The sequence below is a fragment of the Poecilia reticulata genome, linkage group LG21 (genome assembly GCF_000633615.1).
Source record: "Poecilia reticulata strain Guanapo linkage group LG21, Guppy_female_1.0+MT, whole genome shotgun sequence".
Lineage (NCBI taxonomy): Eukaryota > Metazoa > Chordata > Actinopteri > Cyprinodontiformes > Poeciliidae > Poecilia > Poecilia reticulata.
The window spans coordinates 14,212,990-14,240,275 of record NC_024351.1 but is presented as its reverse complement, the minus strand read 5'-3'; the positions used below and the strand labels follow the sequence as shown (position 1 = coordinate 14,240,275).

General features: G+C 37.8%; 3 protein-coding genes across 9 annotated transcripts in view; 1 reads left to right on the top strand and 2 right to left on the bottom strand.

Annotated features, from left to right (window-relative positions):
• itsn2a (intersectin 2a) overlaps positions 1–5,843 on the bottom strand; it is a 32,857-nt gene extending 27,014 nt beyond the window's left edge. For 5 of the 7 annotated variants that reach the window (XM_008398004.2, XM_008398006.2, XM_008398005.2 and 2 more), the window contains exon 1: positions 5,726–5,842. The gene's annotated coding sequence lies outside the window, so the exon portion shown is untranslated. Of the gene's footprint in view, positions 1–5,725 lie in introns of all 7 variants that reach the window. The other 2 variants (XM_008398003.2, XM_008398011.2) reach the window with 1 other exon arrangement.
• A 2,326-nt stretch (positions 5,844–8,169) lies between these two features.
• On the bottom strand, positions 8,170–14,297 carry ddx1 (DEAD (Asp-Glu-Ala-Asp) box helicase 1). The gene is made up of 26 exons (XM_008398002.2): positions 14,197–14,297; positions 14,025–14,076; positions 13,845–13,908; positions 13,425–13,454; positions 13,199–13,295; positions 13,056–13,103; positions 12,849–12,932; positions 12,674–12,757; positions 12,514–12,590; positions 12,340–12,412; positions 12,178–12,254; positions 11,959–12,073; positions 11,663–11,801; positions 11,470–11,530; positions 11,236–11,334; positions 10,977–11,066; positions 10,453–10,641; positions 10,312–10,363; positions 10,062–10,208; positions 9,890–9,981; positions 9,737–9,809; positions 9,567–9,639; positions 9,302–9,344; positions 9,124–9,219; positions 8,824–8,944; positions 8,170–8,734 (listed from the first exon to the last, which is right to left on the bottom strand). The coding sequence occupies exons 1-26, from the start codon at positions 14,210–14,212 to the stop codon at positions 8,604–8,606; spliced, it is 2,223 nt and encodes a 740-aa protein (XP_008396224.1). The 5' UTR covers positions 14,213–14,297; the 3' UTR covers positions 8,170–8,603.
• Positions 14,298–14,497: 200 nt separating this feature from the next.
• nbas (NBAS subunit of NRZ tethering complex) overlaps positions 14,498–27,286 on the top strand; it is a 161,942-nt gene continuing 149,153 nt past the window's right edge. Inside the window, exons 1-8 of the mRNA XM_008398001.1 lie at positions 14,498–14,616; positions 15,090–15,141; positions 16,342–16,378; positions 18,583–18,660; positions 19,088–19,135; positions 19,990–20,033; positions 24,500–24,633; positions 26,594–26,727. Of these exons, the coding sequence (XP_008396223.1) occupies positions 14,524–14,616; positions 15,090–15,141; positions 16,342–16,378; positions 18,583–18,660; positions 19,088–19,135; positions 19,990–20,033; positions 24,500–24,633; positions 26,594–26,727 (620 nt within the window). The 5' untranslated portion in view covers positions 14,498–14,523. The remainder of the gene's footprint in view (positions 14,617–15,089; positions 15,142–16,341; positions 16,379–18,582; positions 18,661–19,087; positions 19,136–19,989; positions 20,034–24,499; positions 24,634–26,593; positions 26,728–27,286) is intronic.

Here is a 27,286-nt window from a genome sequence, read left to right as displayed (position 1 = left end):
TGAATGAAAGAGAAAAATATTGAAAAGGGGCAGGGGAGGAAAAAAGTAAGACAAAACCAATCACTTTCCAGAAATGCAATGTAAAAACAGTGAATGGCTAATAAGGATGATGATGGCAAAAGGACAGATGGGAAAAAGAGAAAACAGAAACAGATGATGTCAACATTGTGGAAAAAGCATGAAGAAGACAGGCTGATGAAGTGATGGTGTGTGAGACATGGGCTGCTTTGGTTTGTGTGTGTGTGTGTGTTATTTTATATTTTTTGCTTGTTTTGACAGATGTGGCTTCAGCAAACAAACAAACAAACAAAAAACAAACAAACCAAAAAAAACTAGTAAGCACCAACTTCTTAGCTGGAGATGAAGATGATTCAGATTATCTCACATGCTTTACATCTAATACCTCAAAAAATCCACCTATTTCCTGGTTGCAATGGATTTCAGATAAAGGCCAATCATTCATTGATGTTAAAACTAACATCACTCATTGTTAGAAGTTTGATAAATCGGTAGAGAAGTTAAAAAAAAAAAAAAAAAAGAAAAAGCACAAAATCCATAAGAAGCACCAAGGTATGTCAACAATTTAAAAGGTCACAGTTAGAAAAACCGAGCAAAATTTCCCCATCATCCGGCTCACACAGTTTAATGTTTTTCTCCATCTCTACTGATTATTAAACTGCATTGAGTAACACAGATATTGCTGAGCATTGCTGGTTAGCAGGCTGAAGAAAGGCCTTTTCCCTTGCTCTCGACATATTAAGCCGTTAGAACGTGTTTCCGGTTATGGAAGAACCCGGACAGTCATCATGTATGAACTGGAAGAGCACCAAGATCCAAGCATCATGTTTGGTGAGCAGCCGACTGCAGGCACCAGCAGACAGCCAACTAATTACCCATCTAATAAGCTTGTTACTACAATGCCTACATGAAAGCTAAAACAATTTGAAGGGATTTAGTCTATGCTTTTGGTTCAGAGTAGGTATAGAAATCTAAACAAAAATGATATATGTAACATATATATTTATATGTTGTACTATTTACTATTTTCCACCAATCTTAATGACTACAACTGTCATGTACAAAGATACCAAGAAACGGCGCAACTTTTACCATCATCCCGTCATCACCTCAAACCTGCTTGTGCCTAAAGGCAATGTTAAGAAAGTTGTACATTTACTGATGACTGACTGCTGCTCCGTTTGCTATTCTGAAGGTCTCGGCTGCCACTTAAAGAGATTGCTATGACCTTCACTCTCCATGCTTTGCAAAGGATACTGTAAAACTAAAGAAAATGTCTTATTAATCCAAACTGAGTGACTGATAAGAATGAAAAAGTAAGATGAAAATGGGTAAGAAGTATTTGTACAGTAACAGAGAGAAAAAGCTCTTAGACGTCTCAAGTCTAGAAAAAAAAACTACCTTTATTTTTTCCTCATTGCAAACACTTTAGAATGACTAGACGCATTTTCAGTGAAACTAGAAAGAACGACAAAATAACACTTTGGGTAGGAGAGTGAATAAAATTTAACATCAAAACTGCCAGGTCAATGTTTTACAAAACTTCAGTCCTGAATGAGCTGACAGCAATGAATTTGGTTTACTCCAAACCTTTGTGACTGAGACCCAGCTGGGTTTGCAAACCTCAATTCCCTTTTGTTTTCGGAAGACGAAATGACATTCGTTTCATTTGAAAAGAAAAGAAAATGCTGTCGAATTCAAATGGATTTGGTTTTAAATTATGCAGCGAATTTAAGTAAGCTAGTTCCTTTTTTAAAGCTACAGACTTGCGCTAAAAGCTGCCAGTCTGTCAGAAAAAAAAAAAAATATGTGGGCTGGTCAGCAGCAGAGAGAAGCTGCTTTAATAACAGAGCGTCGTCACTGTGACGTAATGGAGAGAGGTGTTTATGTGGATACAGAGGGTGAGGAGAGGCCACTGGATAATGAGGAGTCTTATTTTCATGGAAAACATTACCTGAGGCACTGCGGTAAATGTAGCTAACTACTGACTGACAGTCAGACGGTGCTGGTACCTCTATTGCTGCCTTACTCATCATGCAGAGCTCAGGAAATATTTCTAAAAAACTGGCAAGCTAAGCAGAGGCTTAGGCTCAAGTGGTTAGGATGAAAATGTATGAATGTTACTTGAGTAAGGAAATGTCCTTATAAAGCCTGTAGCAGAAACCAATGCGGATTCACGGCTGCAGAAAGTGCAGGTTATAGTTACAAAGCTCTGACGGGAGATAGTTGGCACAACTGATACAAATGATAAAATCCTCCAAAGTTCAGGTTCAAACATTTAATCTGTTCAATTGTTAATTTGAATCCCTCCAATTTTACAGTTCCACCAACCTTTGCTTGAAAAGTTGGCAGAACTTTTAGAAAAGAAAGGGGGATTTTCCCTTTTGTTTGATTCAATTTGTTGATTTGTCTTTCCTGTTTTTAAGTGTATTACTACAGGGGACACTGCGATTATTTCGTAACATAAAATATTGTCTGTACATGCCAGTTCTGCCACTTACTTAAGAACTTAAGAGCACTACACCACCCATCGTGGCATCTGTCCCTGCTTGCTCCTGATTTTGTCTATGGAGTTATTTATGGACAAACCTGTTCATGGTGTAGGAGAAAGCACAAACCCAGTTTCAAAAGAAAATTCTAAAAAGAAATCAGAAGCAGGGGAAAATACAAACCCTTTAAGCTTTTCTAATTAATTCAAGAAACATTCACAATTTAGCCGTTTTTTGTAGGAATGACTTCGGATTGAGGCAGTTTTAAGTTTGAGTCTGAGATGCAGACACAATCAAGGACTGAATGTGAAACGTTGAATTCAAATATAAATTTGCAATGGGGTTGGTTAAACACTCTCGCCAGTAATAAACCTGGAGAAATGGGGAGAAGATACAGATTACTTTGAAAAATACAATTGAAATCAAGCTGTCATTTTTAATCCAGTCCACAATGGTGCACTACCATGTTGCTTCATCATCACTGGGGCTCAGCATTACAAAACCATGTGATTGTGACACTGTTGGTAAACATTATGTCAGTATCATTTTTGAAACACTTTATGTGAGGTGTGTATATTTACTGCAGCGAGTGCAATAGGCTATATACGACACTGTGAATTTATGACACCCTAATACATAAGCCAACGATTCTTGCATTGCAGACAATCTTCTGTGACATTAATAACGCACACACACCGATACACACACATAAAATCATCCTGAGATGCAGTTTGGAAATCACTTTTGCAATCCTTTAGTAAAGCACGGCACACACAATGGAGGTAAAAATAATATCTGGACATGCTGTTTTTGAGTGTCTTTAACTGTCGTATGGAAACACGTGCAGTATTTAGTCGACACTTATCCGCCCTCGTGCACAAACACTTAAACGTCTTGAAGTGTGTGAGGTATATTACCTCCTGTTGGCTATGGAAGACAGCCTTCGCTGTTTAAACAGGACATATCCTGGATGGATCCAACAATGAATCAACAAAAGGCCACAAAGACACCCTTTATATCAACAGAAGGCGTTTCGCTGTGTTTATACATATTTTTTTCCCTATATAAACAGTTTCCGAGCTGGATTTGAGGCATTGGGTATATCAAAAGAGGGCTAGTGGATTTGTTTCCTGACCCATCGCACAGAGGTCACGAACGAATCAAAGATCCTTTCACTCTAACCGGCATGCTGATTGACACCTGTGTGCACCACTCCAGGCTAGATGGATGTGGCATATCAATGCGTCGGCCTGTGTGCACGAGTGTGTCCAACACACCCTGCAAGCACAGAAGAGGGGCCTGTTCTGGCTGACACAGTCCAGGAAGCCTCACGGAACCGTGGAAATAAAGACCCCAGTGTGTGTGCGCGTGTGTGTGTGTGTGAGTGTAAGCACTGTGTGTTTTGCCAGTTCACAAGAGCAGACGGATGCACAGACACAGACATATACGTCTTCCTCTGTTCTGGTAAAATCCAGGACGTTTCTGCAAGGAGACTCATTCATATCTTTATGTCACAGTTACAGGTCAACTCAATAAATAACTGTGGTCTCTTTAACACAAGATTCTCCATCCCCCCGATACAAACACAACACCATGTCCTACCTCAGCTGTTTTTCTATAGGTTGTTTTTATTTTGCTTTGTTTTGTTGCCTTAAGATTAAGGTCAAATTAACTGGTATTTATGCCCTTAATATGGAAAATGTCAGAAAAAAATTGACACTGGGTGATTTTCTTCAACAAAGACACGTAAAGCTGTTTAGAGCTGAAGGTTAGATGGTGTGAGATAGTTTCGGGGCATACTCAGAAGAGTGCCTCAATAACGAAATGATCCTAAACATATAGCCAGAACTAGAATGGAATAGTTAAGATTAAAGCATATTTATGTTTTGCATAAAATCCGGCTGAGAATTTGTGGCCCAGAAAAGGCGATGTTCACAGACTCAATCTTACCAAACGGAAGCTTTAACAAAGAATAAAAGAGAGACGATCCAGTGTTCCTATGTGACTCGCCGCTGGAGACTCGCAGCTGTAAATGGTTTTGTAAAGTTTTCACATAGAGGGGCTAAATAAAAATGGAGAGGGGGGGGGACGCAGAAAACAATCCAGTCATCCAGTTCACAATATTGCTCTACTTGTGTTGGCCTGTCACATGTCAGAGTATGAATATTCCTGCAAGGCTCTGTGGTTATGTCATGTCTTGGCAGGTGGATATTTAACAGCCTCAGCTGAGATTGGGCCAGATGTCACAACTACCGCTGCGGTTTAAATGGATTTTGCCACTTCAGCAAAGAAAACCTCCAAGTAGCAAAAGAACCAGCACGCGCACACACGCACGCACACACATTCTAGAGACAGGGTAAGCCATCTCTATAACTCGTCTTCTCCACTGCAGTGAATGAACACATGCCTTCCTAAACAGCTTAATTTGTTCCAGTTGTCACGTCCAGTATTGAAAATAGGCTCTCATATGAAGACAAGCTCACCTGTCAGGTGCTGCAAAGGGAGATACAGCAGTAAGATAATAAATACACCTGCCGCACTAAAAAAAAAAAACCGGCTGTGCTTCAGCTGTTTTTTTTCCCTCCTTTATAAATCTGGATTTAATGATTTACCATTCACTAACCGGCGTCAAATGGAGTCTCATTCTCGGGAAACAGGATTATTAACCTCCAGAATGAGATGCGTTGTCTTCAAACAGTGATGTCATGTGACACGACATCTCAAGATAATTAGTAGAAAATCACTTAAAGTATTAGCTCTCATCAGACAACAAAATCGCGTGTTTGCAGCCAACAGAGTACGACTTAGGAAGTTTAATTTGAAGTTTGTCATTTACAGGAAACATTTCCCCCCCCAGCCATATGGTGTGTTCCCCATCTCAAACGCAGACAATAGGTTTGCTTTTCAGGACAGGTTTTCATAAAACCCACATCTTGTCAGGACGGCAGGTCCACTGCAGCAAACCAACCCCACGGTGTTAATACGCGTCGCCGCATCGCTTTTAGGCTCCGTATTTCATTTAATAAAAGCAGGACATCCCACTTACCTCAAAGGAACAGGTTTAATAATAAATAATCATAACATTTAAAAAAAAAAATCCACATCACATTCACAACTAATTGGAAGAGGTGCTACGTTTTGTGGTGTTTTCCCTTTCTCTTACCTTTTTTTTTTTTTTTTTTTTTTTTTAAGCAGTAAAATGTCGTTTAATAATTTACCTGTTGCGGTGGAATAGCGGCGGGGATCGACATCCAGGCTGACAATCAAAGCTCGTAGAGAAGGAGGAACCGATCCAGCAGCCGGGGCGGGCGCGGACTGGAAATGGGCGTCTCCAGCTCAGAGTCAAGTTCCGTGGGTTACCCTAAGTATTTCCGTCGGTCTTAAAAAATAAAGTTTGTTTTCCTGAAGAAAATTTAAAAGAAAAAGAAAGAAGAAATTAGAATTTGAATGAAGTTTTTTTTTTTTTTTACCCAACAGGCCTTTGTGGTACGCTGCTTCTATTGATAAACGCCAGAAAAGTTAATTCAGTTCAATTCAATTCACTTAAAAAAAATACTGTATTACTTCAAAGGGTATATTGACCGTTTTCCAAACTCGTGTAATCCAAGTCTCTTAAACGAGTCGCTGTGAATGATGATGCCATTGTGCAGGATGGATCTCAGGTAGCAGCCAGTCTTGCAAGCAATCTGAAAACGCCTCTGACTGAGGATTGTTGTGAATGGCAATCGGCTAACATGCTAACTGCTCAATCTGCAGCAGAGACGATATTCCACAAAAACATGTCCCGGATGACACAATTAATTGTTGTTCACATGCAATGATTCACCACATGTGCTTTTGAGATGGTTTGGATTTACTCCTTCTCCCTGCTTTTTGATTGTGCTCTGCATCCATGTGGCTTCCTGTTCAACTCCACTAGGATTTGTGGTTTTGAACTTTTTGAGATGCTAATCATGCTGTTCCAGAATACACTGTTGCCACAACACACCCGTTGTCCAAAACTCAAAAAAGAAGAGCAAAAACCCTTCCAGCTGCACAGCTTCCCAAACCAGAGGGAGTAATTATCAAGACATTCAAAGCGTCAACTAAAAATAATTGAGTTCACACAAGTCTACAAAAAAAAAAAAAAAAAAAAAATTGAAGAACTACTCTAACACACTTTAAACATTTTTATTAATATTTTATAATTATGTTTATTAACATTATTAATGTTACTAACATAACTATTAATGTTAATAAATGTTTACTTGTTTAATATATTTTGAATATAAAAAAAATGCTATTCGTTTGTAAGGTCAAAGTGTGCAATTATTAAATTTTAAATAGCAATGTACTATCTCAACTCTGCATTGTTGACTACGTCACACATGCTCGTTTTAGGCAACATACTTGGATTTTACGGCCATCTTTCCCTAAACAGGGTCTGTCAGTCTTTTATGTCACACATTATGGTTTACAATTATCTAGTTTACCTTTGCAGTCATGAAAAAAACCAGCTCCTTGATGTAGGAAGGATGCAAAGCAGTGAAAAATCCACCGTAGGAAAAGAAAACTTGGAGTGGAGAGGCTCACTTTGATCAAATTCTCACTTCTCCATATGCAATTCTCATAAATTAAGTATGTTTGCCTTAAAACTTGATTAATGTTTTAAGGCAAGTAAAAATGTGGCAACTTTCAAAGTGCAAAAATTTGACCACAATGAAAACAGCCATGACGTTTAACTCAGAACATATACGATCAATAGTTTTACGTCAGGTGCAGCGTTTTGGTGCAGTTTTAAAATGTATAATTTAAGACAAGCTGGACTTATCCTGATTTTTTGAGAACTCAAAAAATAGGATAAAAAATAGATCCATTCAGCTCTATTGGTAATGAGTGCTTAAATTCCTCTTACGTGAACAGAAACCTGTAATTAAATGCAATTATGAGGTTAACTGTAAAGCCCTCATAAAAGAAGAAATCTAAAATTTCTGTCGGCCAAGAGCGCCACTTACAGCCCAAGCTTGGTATTGTAGCTTATTTGCTTTGTAACCTTTCTGAGCTGGCAGAAAGGTTACAAAGCTTAAAAGAATGAATAAATAAATGAAACAAAAATAATACTGTTAATGCATTTTACAATTCAGGAGTCTCTTTTATAAATACATAATTTGCTTTCAGGTCTAAAAATTAATATATGTTCTGGAAAAAATAAAATAAAATCATGCGATTACAGATCATGTGATTTTTAATCTGTAATTAGATTCTCAAACAATATTGACAGTTAATTTTTAACTGCTCTAAATGCTATTATCCGGAATAGTGGACAAACTTTCAACACTGACATGGAAAACTCTACTGAGCATATCCTGACTACAATTATAGAAAAACATGACTGTTTTAAGGGTGCATAAAAAACAAAACAAAAAACTTAATCACTGACATTACACAGATAGGGATGCAGCATGATTTTTCTTTGAATTTTGAACCTAAAATTCAGGTTCTTAGAAAACTGTAATTATACATAAAACCAATGAACCATGTTTCATACATAAAAAGGTTAGCCTCTCAAAGAATATTGCCATATTCACTGGTACTAGATTGTGTGGAGACGTGCTAAAACCTGCAACAAAAGTGAAATTAGTATATCCGTGGTGTTTTAAAAAAACAATATTAATTGAATAAATAGTGTTGTTAATCAAAGTTTATTGATGATTTAATGATAAACTTAAATAGCTCCATTCAACTCTATTTAAACAATTTCATTTAACATAACTGGACAGAGAAACCAGACTCAACAGCCTACAACAATTTATTTCAGAAAAAAAAAAGAAAATCACAGTGATCAGGATTAACTTTTGTATTCCTGACCAACAGTAATCTCTTTCAGCCATTCTTTCACTTGAACCACAAACTTTAGCATATTTTAAAACAAAATCCTTCAAACTAGACTCAAGAACCAAACTTTTGAATTGTAAAATAATAAAAAAAAAAAAATTCACCCTTTTTTTTTTTTAAAACTGTAGCTCATTAGGCAGCACAAATCTTCATATTCTGCCGTTTCAGTAAGCGAGTGTTTCAATTAATGGTAGAAGCCTGAAGTGCTTTCATGCTATTTGTTTAGAAGGCCCTGAACAGCTGGTTTGGCATGTATCCTAAATGAAGAAAAGATGTTTGAGCTTCTCTCTCAAGGACGGCCAACTCCTGGACTGTCGGGGCCAGAACGTCCACGTGACCCTTATAGTTTCCGCCTGGGGAAGGATAACAGGCTTGTTGGTGAGAAACTGCAGAGCCGGTACATATTTATCACTTCTATAAAGATGCAAATGGTGACAAATACCTCCAAGAGCTCTGCGCTGTCCATAACTCACTTTTCCGTCAAACTCATCTACAGGCACTTTAATATCTGTGTCACACTGAGTAATGGTGCACTTCAGATGCTCCTCGATTTCAGAAAGAAGCTGGGATAACAGGAAAGAGGAGAGAGATACAGAGCAAATGAGACCCGTGCTAGAAGCACCTGCCAGAATGACAAACGCATGATTCTAAACGTCACCTTAAAAACTCCTTCAACGAACAAGGCGAACCTTTTCATACACCACTTTGACTTTGTTGCGTCGGACTGATTTGTTTTACTCACCTCCTTCTCGTTGTACCATATGGTGCACCCTCCGTCCTCCTTCAGTCGGGTGTTGTAGCAGCCTCTCCCTCGGTTCTGACAAACATGGTACCACACCTACGGGGATGAAAGATGCAGCCGCGTGCATTAAAACAGAGGAGCTCAAACTGAACATTGGGATTCTTACCGCCTAGATTACCTTTTCTTTTTCCATAGCAACTAGGGAGATGGCGAGTCCCATTCTGCAAGTTAAAGAAAATATTATATATCCTCTGAATCAAATATGTATTTTACTGGAATATTTTGCATCAAACCAACAAAAAGTAGAGTACAAAATAAAGTGGAATCATTTTAACACATGAAGCAATTGGATGTTCATATGTATTCAGCCTCCTTTACCCTGAAACCCTTAATATAGTTCAAGAAACAATCGTCTTCAGAAGTCTCCTCTGTCCTGCGCTTACCTCTCTGCTCTACCAACTCTGCCGATACGATGGACATAGTTCTGCTTCTCGTCAGGCAGGGTGACATTAATCACTGTTGTTGAATTGTGAAGGGAGAAACAGGACGTCGTGAGAACAGGTAGGCAGAAGTACCGAAATGAACAAAGCGAACGCAACGACAAATTGGGTACCGTAAGGAACGCCGCTGACGTCGATTCCTCTGGCGGCCACGTCTGTGCAGATCAGCAGCTTCACATCTTTTCTCTATGAACATGAGAGGACCTTAAAATGTCTACCGACTGCCTAGACTGCATCAGAAAGTCGTGTTCGTCTTTGGTTCTCACCTTGAAGCGATCCAAGTTATTCTTCCTCTCGTTCGGCTTTCGATCACCATGAAGGCAAACGCAGGAGAACTGGTGACCTTTGCTGTCTGGACCTGGAGAAAAAGGCATTCCAAATGTATGATTCAATAATGATATTTACAAATTGGCGCTGAATTTTAAAACCTCTGCCCACCTCCTCCTTGCTGAATGAAGTATTGCTCCATGTTGTCACAGTCGATCTTGGTGCGACAGAAGATTATGGCCTGGTCCATTTTGTGCTCTTTGATGGCCCTGACCGTGTACTCGCCCTTCAGCTTCTTGATAGCTTCTGACCACATTTCTAACCAAGAAGGTAAACAGAAATATCTGTAATGCTCACTGGAAGGAAAAAAAAAAGCATGTTTTCCAATTAAGAATACGGTAAAAACTGGCATAGACTTTACCTGGCGTATTGGCTCCTGGTCGGGTGTTATCTTTGGCATGAACTTCATCGGTCTAACCAAAGGAAAGCAGATCGGAATAAAAACATAAGCTTTCCTCATCAGCCTTTAACACTGTAATATGTAATCTCTTTTGTGTCTCACCCGGATGTGGTTCTTGCCGAGGCGCTCCCACTGCCGGTCGGCCTTTGGGTTGACCGGCACCACCACGTGGTGGACGGTTTCCGGGACAGAGTCCTCGCCTTTTAGGTCCACCCAGGTGGGAAAATGCATGATGCGTTCGGAGAGCTTCTTCACGTCGAAGGAATGCAGTGTGGCGGAGCACACGATGACCTGGGAAGAGTAAGTGGCACTGGTTTTTAAGATTCAGCAGAAACCTTTTTTTTTTTTTCCCAGAAGAGTTCAAACTTGCTTTAAATCTGATGGAAAACACCTAAACTAAAAATATTGAAGCAATCTCTAAGTACCCTGCAAGTCTTGTAATTTCAGTATTTTCTTCACCGACTCTTAGAGCTAAAGATAAGTGAGAAAAATGTGGGCTTATCCCAGCTAATATCATCACGGAAATATTCAACAATCACATCACAAATTGCATAATTTCCTAACGTCATGCATCTCTACATGGATTGCATTATGATTAGAGTCCTTATCATCATCTTTAATGATACCTGCAGTCTCTTGCCATCAGAGGTGACCTGAGGGATTTGTTTATGGATCCTGTTGATGAAGTCTGTGTATCCGGCTGTTAGGAGACCATCCTGAAGACAAAGTGAACCTCAATACATGTTAAAATGTAATGAACCATGTCATTATAATAAAAAAAAAATAGAGAAAATAAACCAAAAGAAATTGAAAATGTCTTTCAGAAGAAGTGAGAACTTGATGGTTTTAAAGTGGATTGAAATTTTGCAGATGTGTCGCACATACACACTCATCCAGAACCAGGAAACGGACTTGGGACAGACTAAGTTTTCCGGTGGAAACAAGGTCATCCAGTCTTCCAGGTGTTCCCACCACTATGTCTACCTGATAACAGAATCAAACACACAGAAAGTTACAAAAAAAAAAAACAGAACAAGAAACAAGAATAGAATGAAAACTTGCGTATTTTAGTTTGTGCGTTTCACATTTAAACCAATTAAGCCTATAGATATTACATACCCCCTGTTCCAGAATTGCTAGCTGCTCTTTAGCTGCAACACCCCCGATCACAAGAAGCTCCCTGTAATCACAGATGAGGAAACTTGGCAAATGCTGATTGGAGAAGATTAACACTAACACTCTGACTCCATCTGCTGGCAGTAATTTGTAATTACAAATACAGGCAATACGTTTCCACCATTGTTTATCCGACCTTAGTTTGGGATTTTCCACATTTTTCTTAAACTGCTTGACATTGTTGAAGGTTTGTTCTGCCAGTTCTTTGGATGGCTCAATGATCAGGGCTTTGGCTGCGTTTGATGAAGCCTTCACTTGAGTCACTTTGGCACTGCCTATAAATAAAAAAAAAAAGATAAAAAATGAATAAACAGTGGAGCTTTTGAATATTGTTGTAATGTCAGAAATATATATGTAAAAAAATCCTTTATTATAAAAGGGAATGAATATGATTTCCATTTCAAAATTAAACTTGGAATTCTGTTCCTTTACCTGTTTGGGAAGATTTAATGGTGTGACTCTCCGGTGCCTGATCCAGAGCGACAAACCCACTTTTAGGGGGATGTTTGAAGTCTTCTCCTCCAAAGTTGAACTTCAGCTCAGCATTCTAGCAAGACAGAAACATGTAGGCTTGTATGGCACCACGGATACACGGCACTTAGTTTTTGATTTCTACTATTAAGTATTTCTATCTACTGAGCCTGGAGATACCTTCAGGACGCATGAAGCAAAAAAGCCCTGGCTGCTTAAATTTTGAGGGATGTCAAAAGCCGAACCCAGGTCGTTTCCTAGGAAAAAGAACCAGCAAAATGTTACTAACCATCAACAGCTCAACATGTTGCCTACATCTTTTATGATCCAAAAATGATGCACCATTTTTAGAGAAGGAGATCTGGCCTTTGTCCAAATCCAGGTAGCACCCGATAGTGTCATGCATGGTAAACTCCTGCAAAGAGGGAAAGGAGATGGCATGTAAAACAAACAAACAAACCAAAAAAATATTCACAAACTGATTATGTTTCATAACAACAGAGGAGTCATTTCCACCTCCCCGTAGCTGTCAAATTGCTTGTTGTTGGATTTCTTTCCGGTCCCACCAAAACCAAAGCCGTACTTGTCAGTCCCTGAGAAACACAACAATTTACAATTCGGTTACAAGATTTTTTTTTTTAGTTTTCTTGTAGGCTGGAGATTTTTCAACGCATACCCAAATCCAGAGCAGCTTGACTGGTAGACCAACCCACTCGGCAGAGACCCTGGTCATGGCAGGTTACCTCATAGCAGTACTTCCCTACATATAATCCAATCGAATGAGTACTTTGAATGTAGGTTTCTCTTATTCACAGTAGTTTGGTAGATAATTAAAAATCATGCTCACTGACCTTTTGTGACACCTTTGGTGGAGCGGCAGCCGTGCCACTCTTTGAACTCCCTGCTCTGGCAGCAGAGTCCGTCGGGGCCGATTGCTAAGCAGACCAGTAAAGAGAGACTTGTTGCAAATTACAAAACTGCAGCTGTTTAAAGTGTTTGTCTTAAAATCAGTTGGGCTGTCTTTCAAATGCAGACGAGTTCTCTTAAACTTCTCTTACCAAAGGCTGGGCTACGATCATATGGATTCATCTGCCAGGTGTTGAAAACTAGGATGAAGCAAAGAGCAGGAAAAACAAATGCAAAATAACTTTAGTTAAGCTTTGGATTGAATAATTTTATCTGATAAATAAATAAATCTCACTTGTTCCACCAGTTTTGACAGCAGCTCTGCCCTTCTTGCCCTCCTGCTGATCCTTCAGGGTTTCGTAGACAATCTGGATGACCGGGATACTAAAGGCCTGGTGATCAAAGGGGAAGAAAGACTTATAGCACACTGAACTTGTTCTACAAAGCTCAACCTGATGTATATGTTTGCTGAAGAGCAAATGTTTAAAATTGGATTTCAAATGAAGCGTGGCTCTACTTACTCCTGTCTTCCCACTACCAGTTTCTGCTGCCTGTAATAAGAATGAATAAGAAATTTCAGAGTCTGTAACTTGTACTTGTGCTGGCTTTTTGAAAGTGATACATTTACAGTGCCTTCCAAAAATATTCATGCCAAACTAGATTTTCATTCATTTTTAACATGCAAGCTTAAGTTTTATAGAGACAGGCGTACACAAAAAAAACCTCCTTAAGGCTCAAATTGTAGCATTACAACCCTCAAAAAATTACAACCAGTTCTAGTTATTATGTTGTGGTTTAATCATAGTCTTGGAGTGGCTCAGTCAAAGTTCGCCTAAATCAAACCAAAAACATATTAACTATCACATATTATTCCAGTAGTAGAGCAACAATTCGAGCGGTGTAAATACTTTTCAAGCCACTGTACACAGGAGGAAGCTTACCATGAGAACATCTCCTCCACCAAGAATCAAGGGAATGGACTCTGCTTGGATATCTGTTGGCAGTCTATAATTAAGACAATGAAAGAGTAAGCATAAGCTTTGGAGATAAAATGAGGGAGGAACAAAAGAACAAGGAATTACTGCTATGGATGATTTGGCAAACAGTGTAATGTAACTCACAGCCAATCCATCTCCTCCACAGCCTGCGCGATTTCAGGCATAACACCCATTTCTGCGTTTGTAAAACACACACTTAATGTTTGAGAGCGAAGGTCTGGTTCTTAATAATCACTAGCTGCTAAAATAGCTACTGAACAAGTAGAGGTTAATTAAATTAACAAGAAAAACTCACCAGAAAAGGCTGCCATTTTTGCTGCAACGAGTGCTACTCGACCGGATGTTACGTGTTCATATGAACGGCTCGGTGCAACTAGTTTAAGAGAACGTCAAAACAGAAGAATCACAATAGTTCCGCATTAACAGCAGTATGGTTTAAAAACTGCGTAAGCAAAAACTGTGTGTTCTTATATAAATATAAAATTATACTGTGCAAGGTGAATGCAGGCACAAAAACACAGAACATTTTTAGGGAGGACCAATACTGTAAAATTGTGTGGTCTCGCTAGATTTTGTCTCACTGTGCTTGCCGTAGGAGACATTTCTGACAGCTGTGGCAATCATGGCTGAAGACAGCTTAATGGAAGGCGAAGAGGAAAACATTTTATACGATTTGTTAGTCATTACGGAATGGCCACCGGAGACTGACACACAGGTTTGTCACCTCAGACATTTAGTTAAGTGTTGTTAGGTTTGCCATGGTCTTTTTTAAAGAATAATTCTTAATAAAGCACGAGAAAGTGATCTGGACCCTGCCAGCAGCTCAAAGCCACGTAGTAGAAACACTGGACAAGTTCTACTCCAGTTATGCCATTTTAATGTTAATTAAGTTTATATGTGTATAATTCCTGCTCAATGAGTGTAGTAAGATTATTATATATGTACAGAAATGGCACTTTTCTTACAGACTTTTAAACTCACTGTTAGCAAAGTTCAAAAGAATCTGTACATATTCAATTCAGTTAAATAATAAAATATGTACACATTTTAACATTAAACTCATAATGAAAATTCTTATATGCTATGTGCCTACTTTTGTTTTTATTTACATCTTTATAACAGCAATTGTCCTGTGTAGCTTTAGTCCCACAAAGATAAATAACTGTTTATTTCTCCTATCATTTACAGTTACGGGGCATCAAGGAGTACAGCACGTCTGTAATTGCAAAAGCTGTAACAGGTGAGTTCTGCTTTATGTTGTTTAAGTTTGTTTAACGTCGCCAAAAATAAGGTCCACGGCTTTCTATTAAAGCTGTGAACCTGTTAAAAGTTGTTTGTGTATTGTTTGTTTGTATATTTCCACCTCCCTGTGGACAAACACTCCAGTTTTCAATAGATGACTTAGGTTTTCTACCTGAAGCACAACAACAACTTATGCATTCTCAAGGATTCATGTCAAAGTCCAATAAAAGACATAGGGTTGCACAATATTAGAACATCTTTCTTGAATGTTGAAATAATGACATTGGTTGCAAAAAACAAAAAAACAACAAATATTTTTAAAAAGTAATATTGTTCTTATGCCTTGGATTAATCAAAAACATAGATCCAGATAATGAATAGTACATCCACCAACTGGAAATGTGCATCAGGGTTGATACATCTGAACATTGCAGGGCATTGAACTGTAGTTTGAAATCCTTTGTCTTGAGGAAAGCTTTTTCATGTGCTAGAGTAAAATGCATAATGTTTAATGTGAGAACTTTCCGGCTGCTATATACTTATATAACGTTGCTCTTCTTTTTTTTTCTTTTTTTTTCAAATCTTCAACCCATGTGTGCTTTACAGACTTGATTTGTATGGACTTCAGTATCACAATCATTTAAATGCATTTATTGTAGTTTATTTAAATTTAAATGCTTTTATTGTAGTTTATTTTATAATATTGAGATTAACTTTAAAAAGAGCTATTCTGAAATCAACGTAGAATACAATCAATCCCATGGTACAAAATACATCAGTATTTGGTATTATACTGAAGTATAATACCGAAAATATATACTTCAGGCTTACATTTATGTATGTTTTGTTATAAAAGACATTCATCTACCAAATGGCTTTTTATTGTTGAATTAATATATGTATTCAAAGCTTTAACGGAAATCTATAAAACTAACAAAATAAAATTGGAAAAAGCTTAATATACTGAAGTATGATATCAAATGCTGGTTTTATACCAATATACGTACAATCTGAATATTGCATACAATGCAGACATTGCATATAATGCCAATAGAAATAAAAAAAACTCCTAAATTAGGTTTCTGCAGGGCTTTTTGAAGTTGAACTAAAAATATGACAAACTAATTAGTTTACTAGGACTGGGTGTATTTACTGAAATGTCAATTTTGGCTCACTAATTTTCATAAATCTTCCTCAGGACCGTTCCGATTGCTCCTTCACTATTTGTGGTATAGGTAAGTTTGTCATTGAAACAATGAAACACTGTCGTTATTTTAACTGCATATTTGCTGGTCCTCCAGTAAAAACTGTCTTTTTATTATTGAATTCATATATTTATTAATATATTTATTTTCGACAAAAGCTTATGTTGACAAAACATAAGCTTTTGTCAATAAACACCATAAAAATGAAAAAAAATAAATGAAATTGGAAAAAGCTTGAATAGGTAATTGTGGGTATCCATCTCATTAAAGGGGCATTATTATGTAAAATTGACTTTTGTGAGTGTTGCTCTGATTTTTTTTCATACATGTTTGAGAAATCCTTTAATCTACTGTGGCAACATTAGAAATGTAGCATTTTAGAAGAATAAATATTTAATATCTGGATAAGTTTTTGTCTTGTAATGCATCCTTTCAGACTCAAAGCAGTCAGTATACATTAAACTTTGAGCTAGCTCTTTGGAGGCTTAAGTACTGTATATTGTATATGTAAATTTTGTTAAATATAAATATTCAGTCTCTTTGAGACGTTCGTATTTGTACTTCCGCCATTATTATCAGTGGAAATCAGGAAATGCTCACCAAAGCCACTCCTTTGGTCCTGCACACTGCCTGCTGGAATACATTAAAGCAGCCGTCAGTCTGTAAAGCAGTGAGCTTTGTAATGCTTTAGCCTCGAGGCCTTCTTATCCTCCCAGCAGGGGGCTAGCTAACACCATCAATAACCGCATTAAATATTTAACAACTCTTCAAGCTACATAAGTCTTTTTTTTATTTTATGTGAAAGGTCCAGTGTTTTTATAATGTATAAACTTTCTACCTTACTTTTTTTCTGTGCACAAGGTGAGACATGATCAGCAGACTCAAAGGCTGTCATGAAATGTGAGACCCAGAAATAAAAAGCAGTTGTATATATATATATATATATATATATATATATATATATATAATAATTGGATTGTTGCCAGAGTGATAATGCTAAAGTATTTAATTTTAGATTTAATTTTCACGTTTTTAATGAATTGTATTCAGTACTTTTTATATGACATTTCCTTTTGCTACTGAGCAGGAAAAAAATAATTACTTCTACACTCAGTTCAGTTAAGCTTTTACAGTCGTTTGCCTTTATGAGTGCTGATATTGCTACATCCACTACGTAAATTAGCATCTTTGACAGCTGAGTTAATAACCTTCATTCGTTGAAAGAAAAATTCAACCAGGAGGAGCGAATTTGGATTGTGGGATTGTAATAATTTGCTGGCAGCATGCGTGCTGCCAGCAAATTATTGGCCAAATTATGGCCAAGTCGCCATATCTTCAGCTATGGCTACCACTTTGAAATAAACCAATTTAATGATTTACTTCAAAGAGCATTAAAACATATGAGTGGCTTAAGCCAATCAAATTCAGTCACTTGGAGAAAGGAAAATATTTTCTTTTCAAAAATAGCAAATTTTCTTGGTAACTAGGTCGAATAGTTAAAATAAATTTTGTTGGATTTTGGTAATTTAATTATTATTTATTATTGTTATTTTTTTTTATTTTATTTTATTTTTTACAAATTTGGACAAAGAGCACATGCTGGTTATTAGTATCAAGGTAAACTGAGAATTTATAGTCATTTTTTATATTTAACAAATAGAAATAGTTTTGGTAGTTCTAATTGAATAAACCAGAACAGTGTTGGCATAATTTAACTTCAGAAAGTGAAGAAAGAAGGTATGTTTAATTTGTTATATGTAAACTTGTGGTTTAAGCTGGGGATGCTGTTTTTACTTGTTAATGTCCTTCTAATTAGACACCAGAGAAGGTGCTAGAGTGACTAGAATGAAGCTTACAATAATGGAGCACTGCCCATCCCCCACCTGTTGCCAGCTGACTGGAGATGTGCAGTTCAAAGAAGATGGCATGAAAGAAGATGGCGTTGGCTGTCGGCTGTCTATAAAATAATTATTGTGTGAAAACTAAAGAGAACCAGCCCATTAAATAAATATAATAAAATGAAGTGAAAGCATGATATTTTTCCTCAATGTTATACTATGAGAATTTCTAATAAACGAACAAAGACAAACTAATAAAGACTAATTGTTTTTGTGTTTAAACCTTTTTTGGTCAGAGGAGGGGCAGGTATTAAAAATTCATGTATGACATTGAAATAAAATAAGAACTTTTTTTAAATAATCAGTTTGATATCGATTTTTGTTTTCCTTTCTCAGCCCCTCCAGCTCATCTCTGCCTCTTGGTCTCGTTCGGCTGGCAAACAAGCAAATCAACTGGCAGCTGGTTCTTTCAAGGTACAACAGCAACATACAGTCACTGTCTCTTATGCTTTCTTTTTTTTTCTCTGGTCATCAATATGTAACTCATCTGTGCTCAGCTCATATTTTGTCTTCATCACAAATAACAACAAAAAGACCTGCTTTCAAATGGTAATTGTTAACTCAACCAAACCACAAAGCAATGTTTCTGGATATGACCTGGTCAGGATGTTAATTCATTTTAAGTCACTCAACCTGGCTTTTTATTCCCATCTTCACATTGTTCTTTCCAGAAAAATACACAAAACTTGTCTGTTTTTTTTTTTCATTTTCCTCTTGTACTTTCATGTGTAACAATAAAATGACAAGTGTTTACCCCTTTCCATTAACTCCCCTGTCCTTCTGCTCTCTCTCATTTCTTTTGCTCATTCATTCCTGACCGCTCTTCTGTTTTACTCCACAGTAATGGCAAACTATTGGCGGTTGTTCAAGATCAGTGTGTGGAAATTAGGTAATTACAAAACTCTATCTCCTCTTTTAAAGCCCTGTGTGAGAGCGATGGAGCCTTTTTAATTAATGAGGTGATTTATCACATTTTTGTTAGAAAGACTTGCAGGTTCAACTTGCACCTGAGAAAGAAGAACCGTTTTATTAAAGCATGTACAGTCAGTAGCGACGTAAGGACTCGGTGGAGAGCATTCGAGTTAATTTAGCACACCTTTAACTGCTGCTGCTCAGTTCTTTTCAAACAATTAAGCAACGCTTCCTCAAACTGGTACGTCTAAATGGTAGAAGAAGCGATAAGTGGATATACTCCAGAGAATAGTTGTGGTGGTTATTTCCAGGTATATCCAGTTTTTAATTGTACACTAGTACTTTGATATACTAGGAATATCAAAACCATGCCGTATGGTTGTAATGTAATGATTAAACTAAGCTGGTTTGCCTGAAAAAAAACAAAACAGTTTGAAAAGTCGCACTTGCAAAATCTGCATATATTTTAAACTTTTCCTGGATGTCAGAGGTGGTTCATTCTTTTCCCCATACTAAAGGAGCTTCACCTGATAATGAGATCTGTAAGTAACCTGTGCAGGATATATAAATGAAAACAATCACAGTTTGGCTAACAGAGTTGCAGTAGTGTCTTTATTTTTAAGTAACATATTTGCCATATTTGTAAAATAAACAATGAACCTGATGTTGTGGATCAGCAATCTGTTTTTTTTTTGTTTCACATCTGTAATCCACTGGGCTAATTTGGGGTCATTGGCTTCCCGACCCTGGTAAAGTCTTTGCATGCCCGCGTTATTCAGAGTAAACTCACCTTCTTCACCGTTTTTGCTTATGTATGCATTTTCTCCTCAGATCTGCGAGAGATGACTTTGGCTCTGTCATTGGAAAATGCCAGGGTAAGTTCTGCTCGTTTTGTGGTTTTAGTTTAATTGAACGCTAAATCCTCATAACACAGTAAACCAATTGTTTGGTTTGCAAAGAACTGAGGTTGGTACGGTTCATATGTTTCTACTTTGTGTTGCTGTAGCTTTAAATTCAGTGCTTGTGAATAAATTGCCACAGAAATGACACCAAGGAATTGCATATCAGCAAGCAGCAGTGACCCAGATCCAATCAGATTAGGAGCATTTAAGTTATTAGCCTTTTGTTGACCTCAGCAAGCTCTTGAATACATATTACTTGCATGAATTACAGCACTACTGCCTAATAGCAGTAAATCACCCTCACTTTTTCAGCTTAGGATCTTAGTACAAAATAAAGAAAAAAATACTGGAGATATTCAGAATATATTACTAAGTTTCAGATTCATAATTAAAACAATAATTCAGTGCTAATGATTTGCTATTAGTTCTGATGAAAAAAATAATCAATTTATTTTTACTCAGAAAGCAAATGACAAAAATGTAGATTCTTTGTTAAACTACCCACATCATAAATTGTTTTATGTCGAATTTCTTCTTAATAATTGCTGTATTAAAAAAAAAAAAAACATCCCAAAGAGAAATGTTGATCAAAGCCATTTCGAAAGCTTTCCTAACACTGAGCCAACATAGTGTGTGAATATTGATATTGGGAGTTAAGAAGTACCTATTTGTCCATTTTTGTCTGATTTGAGTCTGCTTTAAAAATAACTATCAAAATAAAGTGAGCGACTGGACTAGACTGATGAACGACAGCCAAGACAATCACTTCTACTATTTAAATCACTATCCATTAACAACATAGTGAGATTAATACGAATAGAGTAGCAGGGAGATCTAAAACTTTTCTGATTCATTGCGTCTAATGTTTTATAGATATAAACATCGCCCAGCGCTACTTGTCTGGAATGCTGCTGGATTTGAATATTATTCAAAACTGGGTCATATTTTCTCTTTTAAAGTGCAAGGATTACAGTCAGAGTTTCTGCAGCAGATACTTAGAGCATTGAAGTATCTTTTATTCCCTGGTGGACAAAACAAGTTTGAGTGCACCCAACTTGATTTCTTCCATAACTGTAAATGATTTAGCATATCTATTGTTATGAAGGCAAATTGTTTTTGAGTGTCTAAGCAGTCCCATCACCTGGGTTTTGTTAGTGAATGGATTTTTCCTTTGTTTTTCTTGTGAAATACAAATCTGTACAGAATAAAGTAATTGCTCATGTCACACTATTGCATCCCAGCCTTGCATGTGAAACAAAATGCTGACACATTTGGACACGTAAAAAGATGCAGCAACATACTAGGATAACATACTTGACTGCATTACAATACAATCCACCTTTTCCCCTCTCTCCTTTTTCTGTCATCTCCATGCTCACAGCACTCTGCATGACCTTCAGTGTCTTGGCCCCTGATTCCTAAATGGGCATTGATTTAATATGTTGGTGGCTCTAGGCATGAATTTTTGGAACCTAAAGATCCCCAGTATATAGAATAACTCTACTTTCTATAAAATTACCATAAATGCAACTCAGATGTTGCAGCAATAACTTTATAATGTTCATCTTCTGCTGCATTATGCAGTTGGCAGGGTTGAAAATCCCTTCATCCCAGCGTGCCAAGTGCTTGGAGTGTTGGACATGGGATGCGACCTGGCCTTATTTTCTGAATAATTCAGCTAATAATTATTTCGCCACTCGGGGCCGCTGAAAGACAGTGTATCAACCATTGATCTCACATCCTCATATGGCAATAGATCGTTAAGTACTCCAAAAAGTAAAATGGTGACACCACTGTGAAAAGTAATGAACTCTGTACTTGGGTTAATGTACAGAGTTCTTCAGTCTGTCTTTCCAATCCATATGCATTATCTGTTGGAAGAGCCTCATAAATGATTCATATGTTTTGTGTATGTTACAAGTAGACATTTCACACAATTCTCTATTTCTTTGCTTTTGGACCTGTGTAAAAACACAACCACATATGTGCCAAGATGAGAAACATTATGGCAGCAACTCTTAGGCTCTATTATATAAAAGTCCAAACAGAATACATTTATAAACTTGTAACAAAGTTATTTATTTTACTTACTTTGAATACAATGGTAGTATAAAATCATGCACAAGAATGAGGAAGGCAAAATACAAATTTATTTTGTACCACAGTAATCTTAACGTGCTCGAAAAGGAGTAGGAAGAAGTAAAAAACTTATGAACTTCTACCCCATAAACTCGTGCAATATTTTCAGATGGACCCTTATCAATAAATCTAATCAAAAATAAAAATAAACTGTTTAATTAATTTTATCTGGGTTTACATATGTCCAAGTCATACCCACACAATCAAAGATGACAAAGAAGCATTATAGGAACTTTCTGAAAGAGTTATAAAGGTTTGAATCTCGTGCTGTCATTCTGAAACCGATCCGTAGATCTTAGAGCCTCCTTTCAAGTAAACTCCTGATTCTACTGGTCAGGCAGTCATCCGGTCTTGGCTCTGGCTGATCAGTCAATTCGTCCGTGCAGCTTTTTTCCCCCCTTAATAAATAATTTATTTAGGTTGCCTTTGCCTCATATTAAAATTAGTTGGAGCTGAAACATTTAAGTGTTGCATAAAACCTATATTAAATACTCTTTCACAGCACCTATGCAAAGCAGGTAGAGGTAAAAGATGCAGAGTGAAACCTGCTGTGTGGGTTCAGCAGCACCTCCACTTCTTTTCTTATTCTATATAATTTTCTTTAGCTTTATTTTTGTCATCCCTCCCTTCCCCTCGGTCTTCCGTTCTGCTCTGGCTAGCCGTCATTGTGATCCGTTGTTCCTAATGGTTCATAGTGTGGATAACAGTAGCCCCTGGGCGCATGTAAACCCTTCCCTCCCTCCCTCTTTTTTTTTTTTTCTTTTTCCTTTCCTCTCCATTTCATCTCTCTCCCATTTTTTTCATACTTCATTTCACTTCACGGAGATTTGTTCTAATGGATTTCACTGTGATCCTGCTTTTAATGGCTTTTTCTCTTAATGGATGAGCATGAACGTGTGTGTGAGCGCGCATATGTTCTCGTGTCCGCTCATTGCATCCACACCTATGTATCTACTGCCTCTGTTACAGTAGAGTTGTCTCAAAACCTCTGTGCATAATTCATAAGTGTTGAGCTCTGATAAATGCATCTGCAAGGCTTCAGATAGAAGGCTTCTGTTGGGTCATTGGGTGTAATTCTGCTGCCTCCACTTTCGCTTGGAGGAGTGGGAGGGGGGTGGGATGGCAAATTGAAGACACAGTAGCATCAAATTTTCTTCAAAGAAACATGGAAATGGAAATGGAACCCACTGTGTTGCTGGCCACAGTTCATAATGGTAGATAAGATGGCAAGTTTGTGAGGGATGTAATAAAAAAAGAGATTTAAAAATAAAGATGCAAAAGAACAAGAGGAGGACAGAGCTTTATAGCCTGCCTGCAATCTCGCTATCTGTAGTCTGATAAGTTGTCTGCCTCCGAATATGCTCCTCATCCGATGGCCCTAAAATGTGAGCCAGTCGTTGTGTTTTTAATCTTTTTGTCTCATTCATTGTCTCGTCCCCGGCTTCTCCTGTCCTCTCTTTATCTGCCTCGCCTCCCACTTCTTTTCTTTTGTTCTTCATTTAAAATTCCAGTCATACAATATCCATCGCCCCCGTTCGTTAGCGCTATTGCCCACCAGGGGTTGCAGCAGCATTACACGGCCAAGAATTTCAGTCCAATAGATGCCGGGAGCTTCGTTATGAGATATCAACCACAGACAAACATAACTTGCCTTTTCGGAACGACACGGATTGGACACGTCGCTGTTGCCACAATAAAAGAAGACCAGCTTGGTTTATGCAGGTCTCACTTTATTTAACCCACCTCCCCTCTCGCCCTCCAATTAAGCATTCAAAACAGGTCCTGTGCCTGGGGCCTGCCAGCCCGACCTGGTTCCTCTGTCAAAAGGAAGGATGACAGCGGAGCCTTGAGCACATGCCAGCAGGCACGGATGTGCTTCATCATTGCGATATGGTTACCCTCGCAACTCTGCTGAGCCAGCACATTCCTAAAACAGTAGCCTATACTTCAGTAAAAGCTGAATTTATGATGCCTGTTCTCCTCCCACTTCTTTTTTTCCTACCCCAAGCTCGTTCACTTTCTCTCTCCTTGCTTTAAGTTTGAAAGCATAAAAGTGTTTCCCCTTTTAAAACACAATCGCTGAGCTGTTATTTGTGCTGTTTATTATAGATAAATTGGTCTCGGTATTTTAGAAGCATTGATTTATCATCCATTTATCACCCGCCTATAATCATTAGCACCATACATAATAGAAGATATAATCTAGAATGCTGTCTAATCGGACTTAATTTGAAAGCTTTTAATTCTTGAACTTTGATCACTTTGGGATTAATTATTCATTTCTTACCATTTTGCCACAGTGCCAAAGGATCCCAACCCTCAGTGGCGAAAGGTGGCATGGAGCTACGACTGCACTCTGTTGGCATATGCGGACAGCACAGGCACCGTTCGCCTTTTCGACCTCATTGGCAGCGAACTTTTTGTCATCCCTCCGGTAATCATGCTTATCCAAGCTGTTTGACATCATCTGACAATCAGTTTTATGCTCCCTGTGTTGTGTTTTTCCTTTTTTTACTGTGAAGAAAACAAAAAATTCCATTGATTTTTCAGCCTACAAAAGCATCAAAAAGCAACATACTTTGATATGCTTTTATTTTTGTTATTTTAGATCAAGAAACTACATTAATACGGTGTATTTTTAAAAATAATTTATGAAATAATTTATGTGAAATGGTTCTTGTAACCTTATACCAATCCTTAACATCAGACTGAAGAAGGTTTCAACCACTTTTCAATTTCAGCTGTGAGATCTTTGAATTAGTTTTTTATGTATAAACGTTTCATTTCTTAATGCTCAGAAGCTGTGATCGTGTGTTCAGCTGATATTTTAGCCAGGTTGGTTTAGGTGGGCAAAAATGTGGACGAGTCTGGATAATGCTTTACCACATTTTGCAGAAGTCTTTCTTGGTGTAAAGTTTATCTATATTACTTGAAAGCGATGCTAAGAAAATATACTAAATGTCCAGATATGTTAGGAAAACCTGAAGGGTGTTTTAATGTGGGATTTAAATTATACCTGATATTTTCTGACATTTTGGTTTGATGCAAAATTTTTAAAATGTTTACTGATTCCTCATTAATGTCTAATATCTGTACATGTGATATGTTATTGAATAGAAAAAGTTCTTACGTCCTCAAAGAAGAACACAAACCGGCATTGACCTAGAAATGCATATTATTACTCAACAGTTATTTTTGCAAATTCAATCAGAGATAATGAAAAAAAACATAGTGATATGGTTCTTTCAGAGAAACTGGCTCAAATCAGAATCTGGAACGTGAACACTTTTGAAAAATTGTGTATCAGAATTGTCCTAAACTACAGTACAGCTCTACTTGTAAGAGTACAGTAAGATGGTTATGAGGATTCAGACATCCATAATCCTCCTGAGACAAGTCAGGCGAGACTTGTACTCCTGCTCTGTGAAACACTTTGAGCTGCCTGTCACGTTTTGAAGTACATGTTTGCTTGTCAGACACCCTCTGCACTCCTTTAGTCTGTCATGGGGGCTTTTTAGTTCATTGTCTGTTGCTCCTTCTTCCTCTTCTCCTCCGTCTCTGCTCTTACTGTTCAATTCCTCCTTTTAATCCCATCTTCATCAGCTCCCACCTTTAAATTTTTCACAGCTTACTCTCAGAGTCTTCTCATGTTCTCTGCTGTCACATTTCTCTCATCCGTGCATGTCTGTGTCAGTGTCTCTCCCCCATGTTCCCATCAAGTCCATCTTCCATTCCAGCCTCATTTAATGTCCTCTGTGTGCAATATATTATTATTCCTGCATTTCTGTCCATCATTCCCTCCACTGCTCTGATGGCGCTGGCAGACGGCGAGTGCAGACTCTCGTCCTTCTCCCCAGCCACACTTGCCTTTGAAAGTCTCTGATCCTCGCTCCTTTAGTGCACTGCTGCTTTGTTGTGTGCCGACAGTGAGTGCGCTCGCACACTTACATCAGCTCCCCTCAGCTCTGCTTCGCTCTTCCTCCTGTTTGTCACTGTTAAGTGCACACACCACTGACTTGCTGCTCTTTCTGGGGAGGGGGGAGATGATAAAAAAGTCAATTTGACAGAAAGTGTGCATGTGCAGGAAAGAAAAATCATGTGCACGTCTGTTCTCCTTCCCCCTCAATCTCCGGCTTTCTCTGGCTTTCTGTCTCTTTAACTTTGCCACTTATCTTCTGTTTGCCTGGCTCGCCTGTCTCATCATTACTTTCTTCATCTTTAGACTGTCTACTTTATGCTCATTCCTTGCATGTCACATCTGTTTAGTTAAAAACACTTGGTGGGTTGCAAAGTGATAATTGTTTTTACTCCCTCTATTTTAAAAAAAAAAATTGAGTAGAAGTTGCACCACTTATTTTTACGCCACCTCTCCGACTTACTGTTTTCTGATCCAGGTGGTGAGTTTTCCTGGAGATTTCAGCTGTGCAGTCGCAGGACTGATCTTCTTGGAGTACGCAGCAAGTGCTCAGTGGTCAGCAGAGCTTCTTGTGATCACATACAGTGGTGGACTCAAGAGCTACCTTGTAAGGTGAGAGGCACAAATGCTTCATTAATCCGCCACCCTTCAATTGCATTATTGTCTTCTAATATAAAAGCAGACATGTATTGAAAAATTCCCATGACAATGCTGCATGTTTGGTATAGTTTATTAACTATTCTTATTTCAATTTTTAACTATTGTTATGGTTCTTTTCTTATCTTGTGTGTGCTTATAACATTTAATGATTCTTAAATATATTCTTATAGTGATTTTTAAAATTTGTTTCTGGTGCTTTTATGTTAATTAATCCATAATGTAAAGCAGTTGAGTTGGGAATAAAAGCTCTAAGCAGCAAAGGAATCTTTACTATCCTCAGAAATCTGCATTAGTGGGTGTTTATTATACCTGATAATATGCAAAGGACATGTTCATTTCTGCATCTGTCTTTGCCATCCCTCCTTCCTCCCTCAATGAGTCACTGCAGGCTTGAATAAGAGAGTGTGACAACTTACTCATATTGACCATGACACTGTTTATTAAGCTTACAAGCTCGATAATCTGTTAGTAGGTGCGACTACATTTCCCCCTTACCACCTTCAACAGTGGC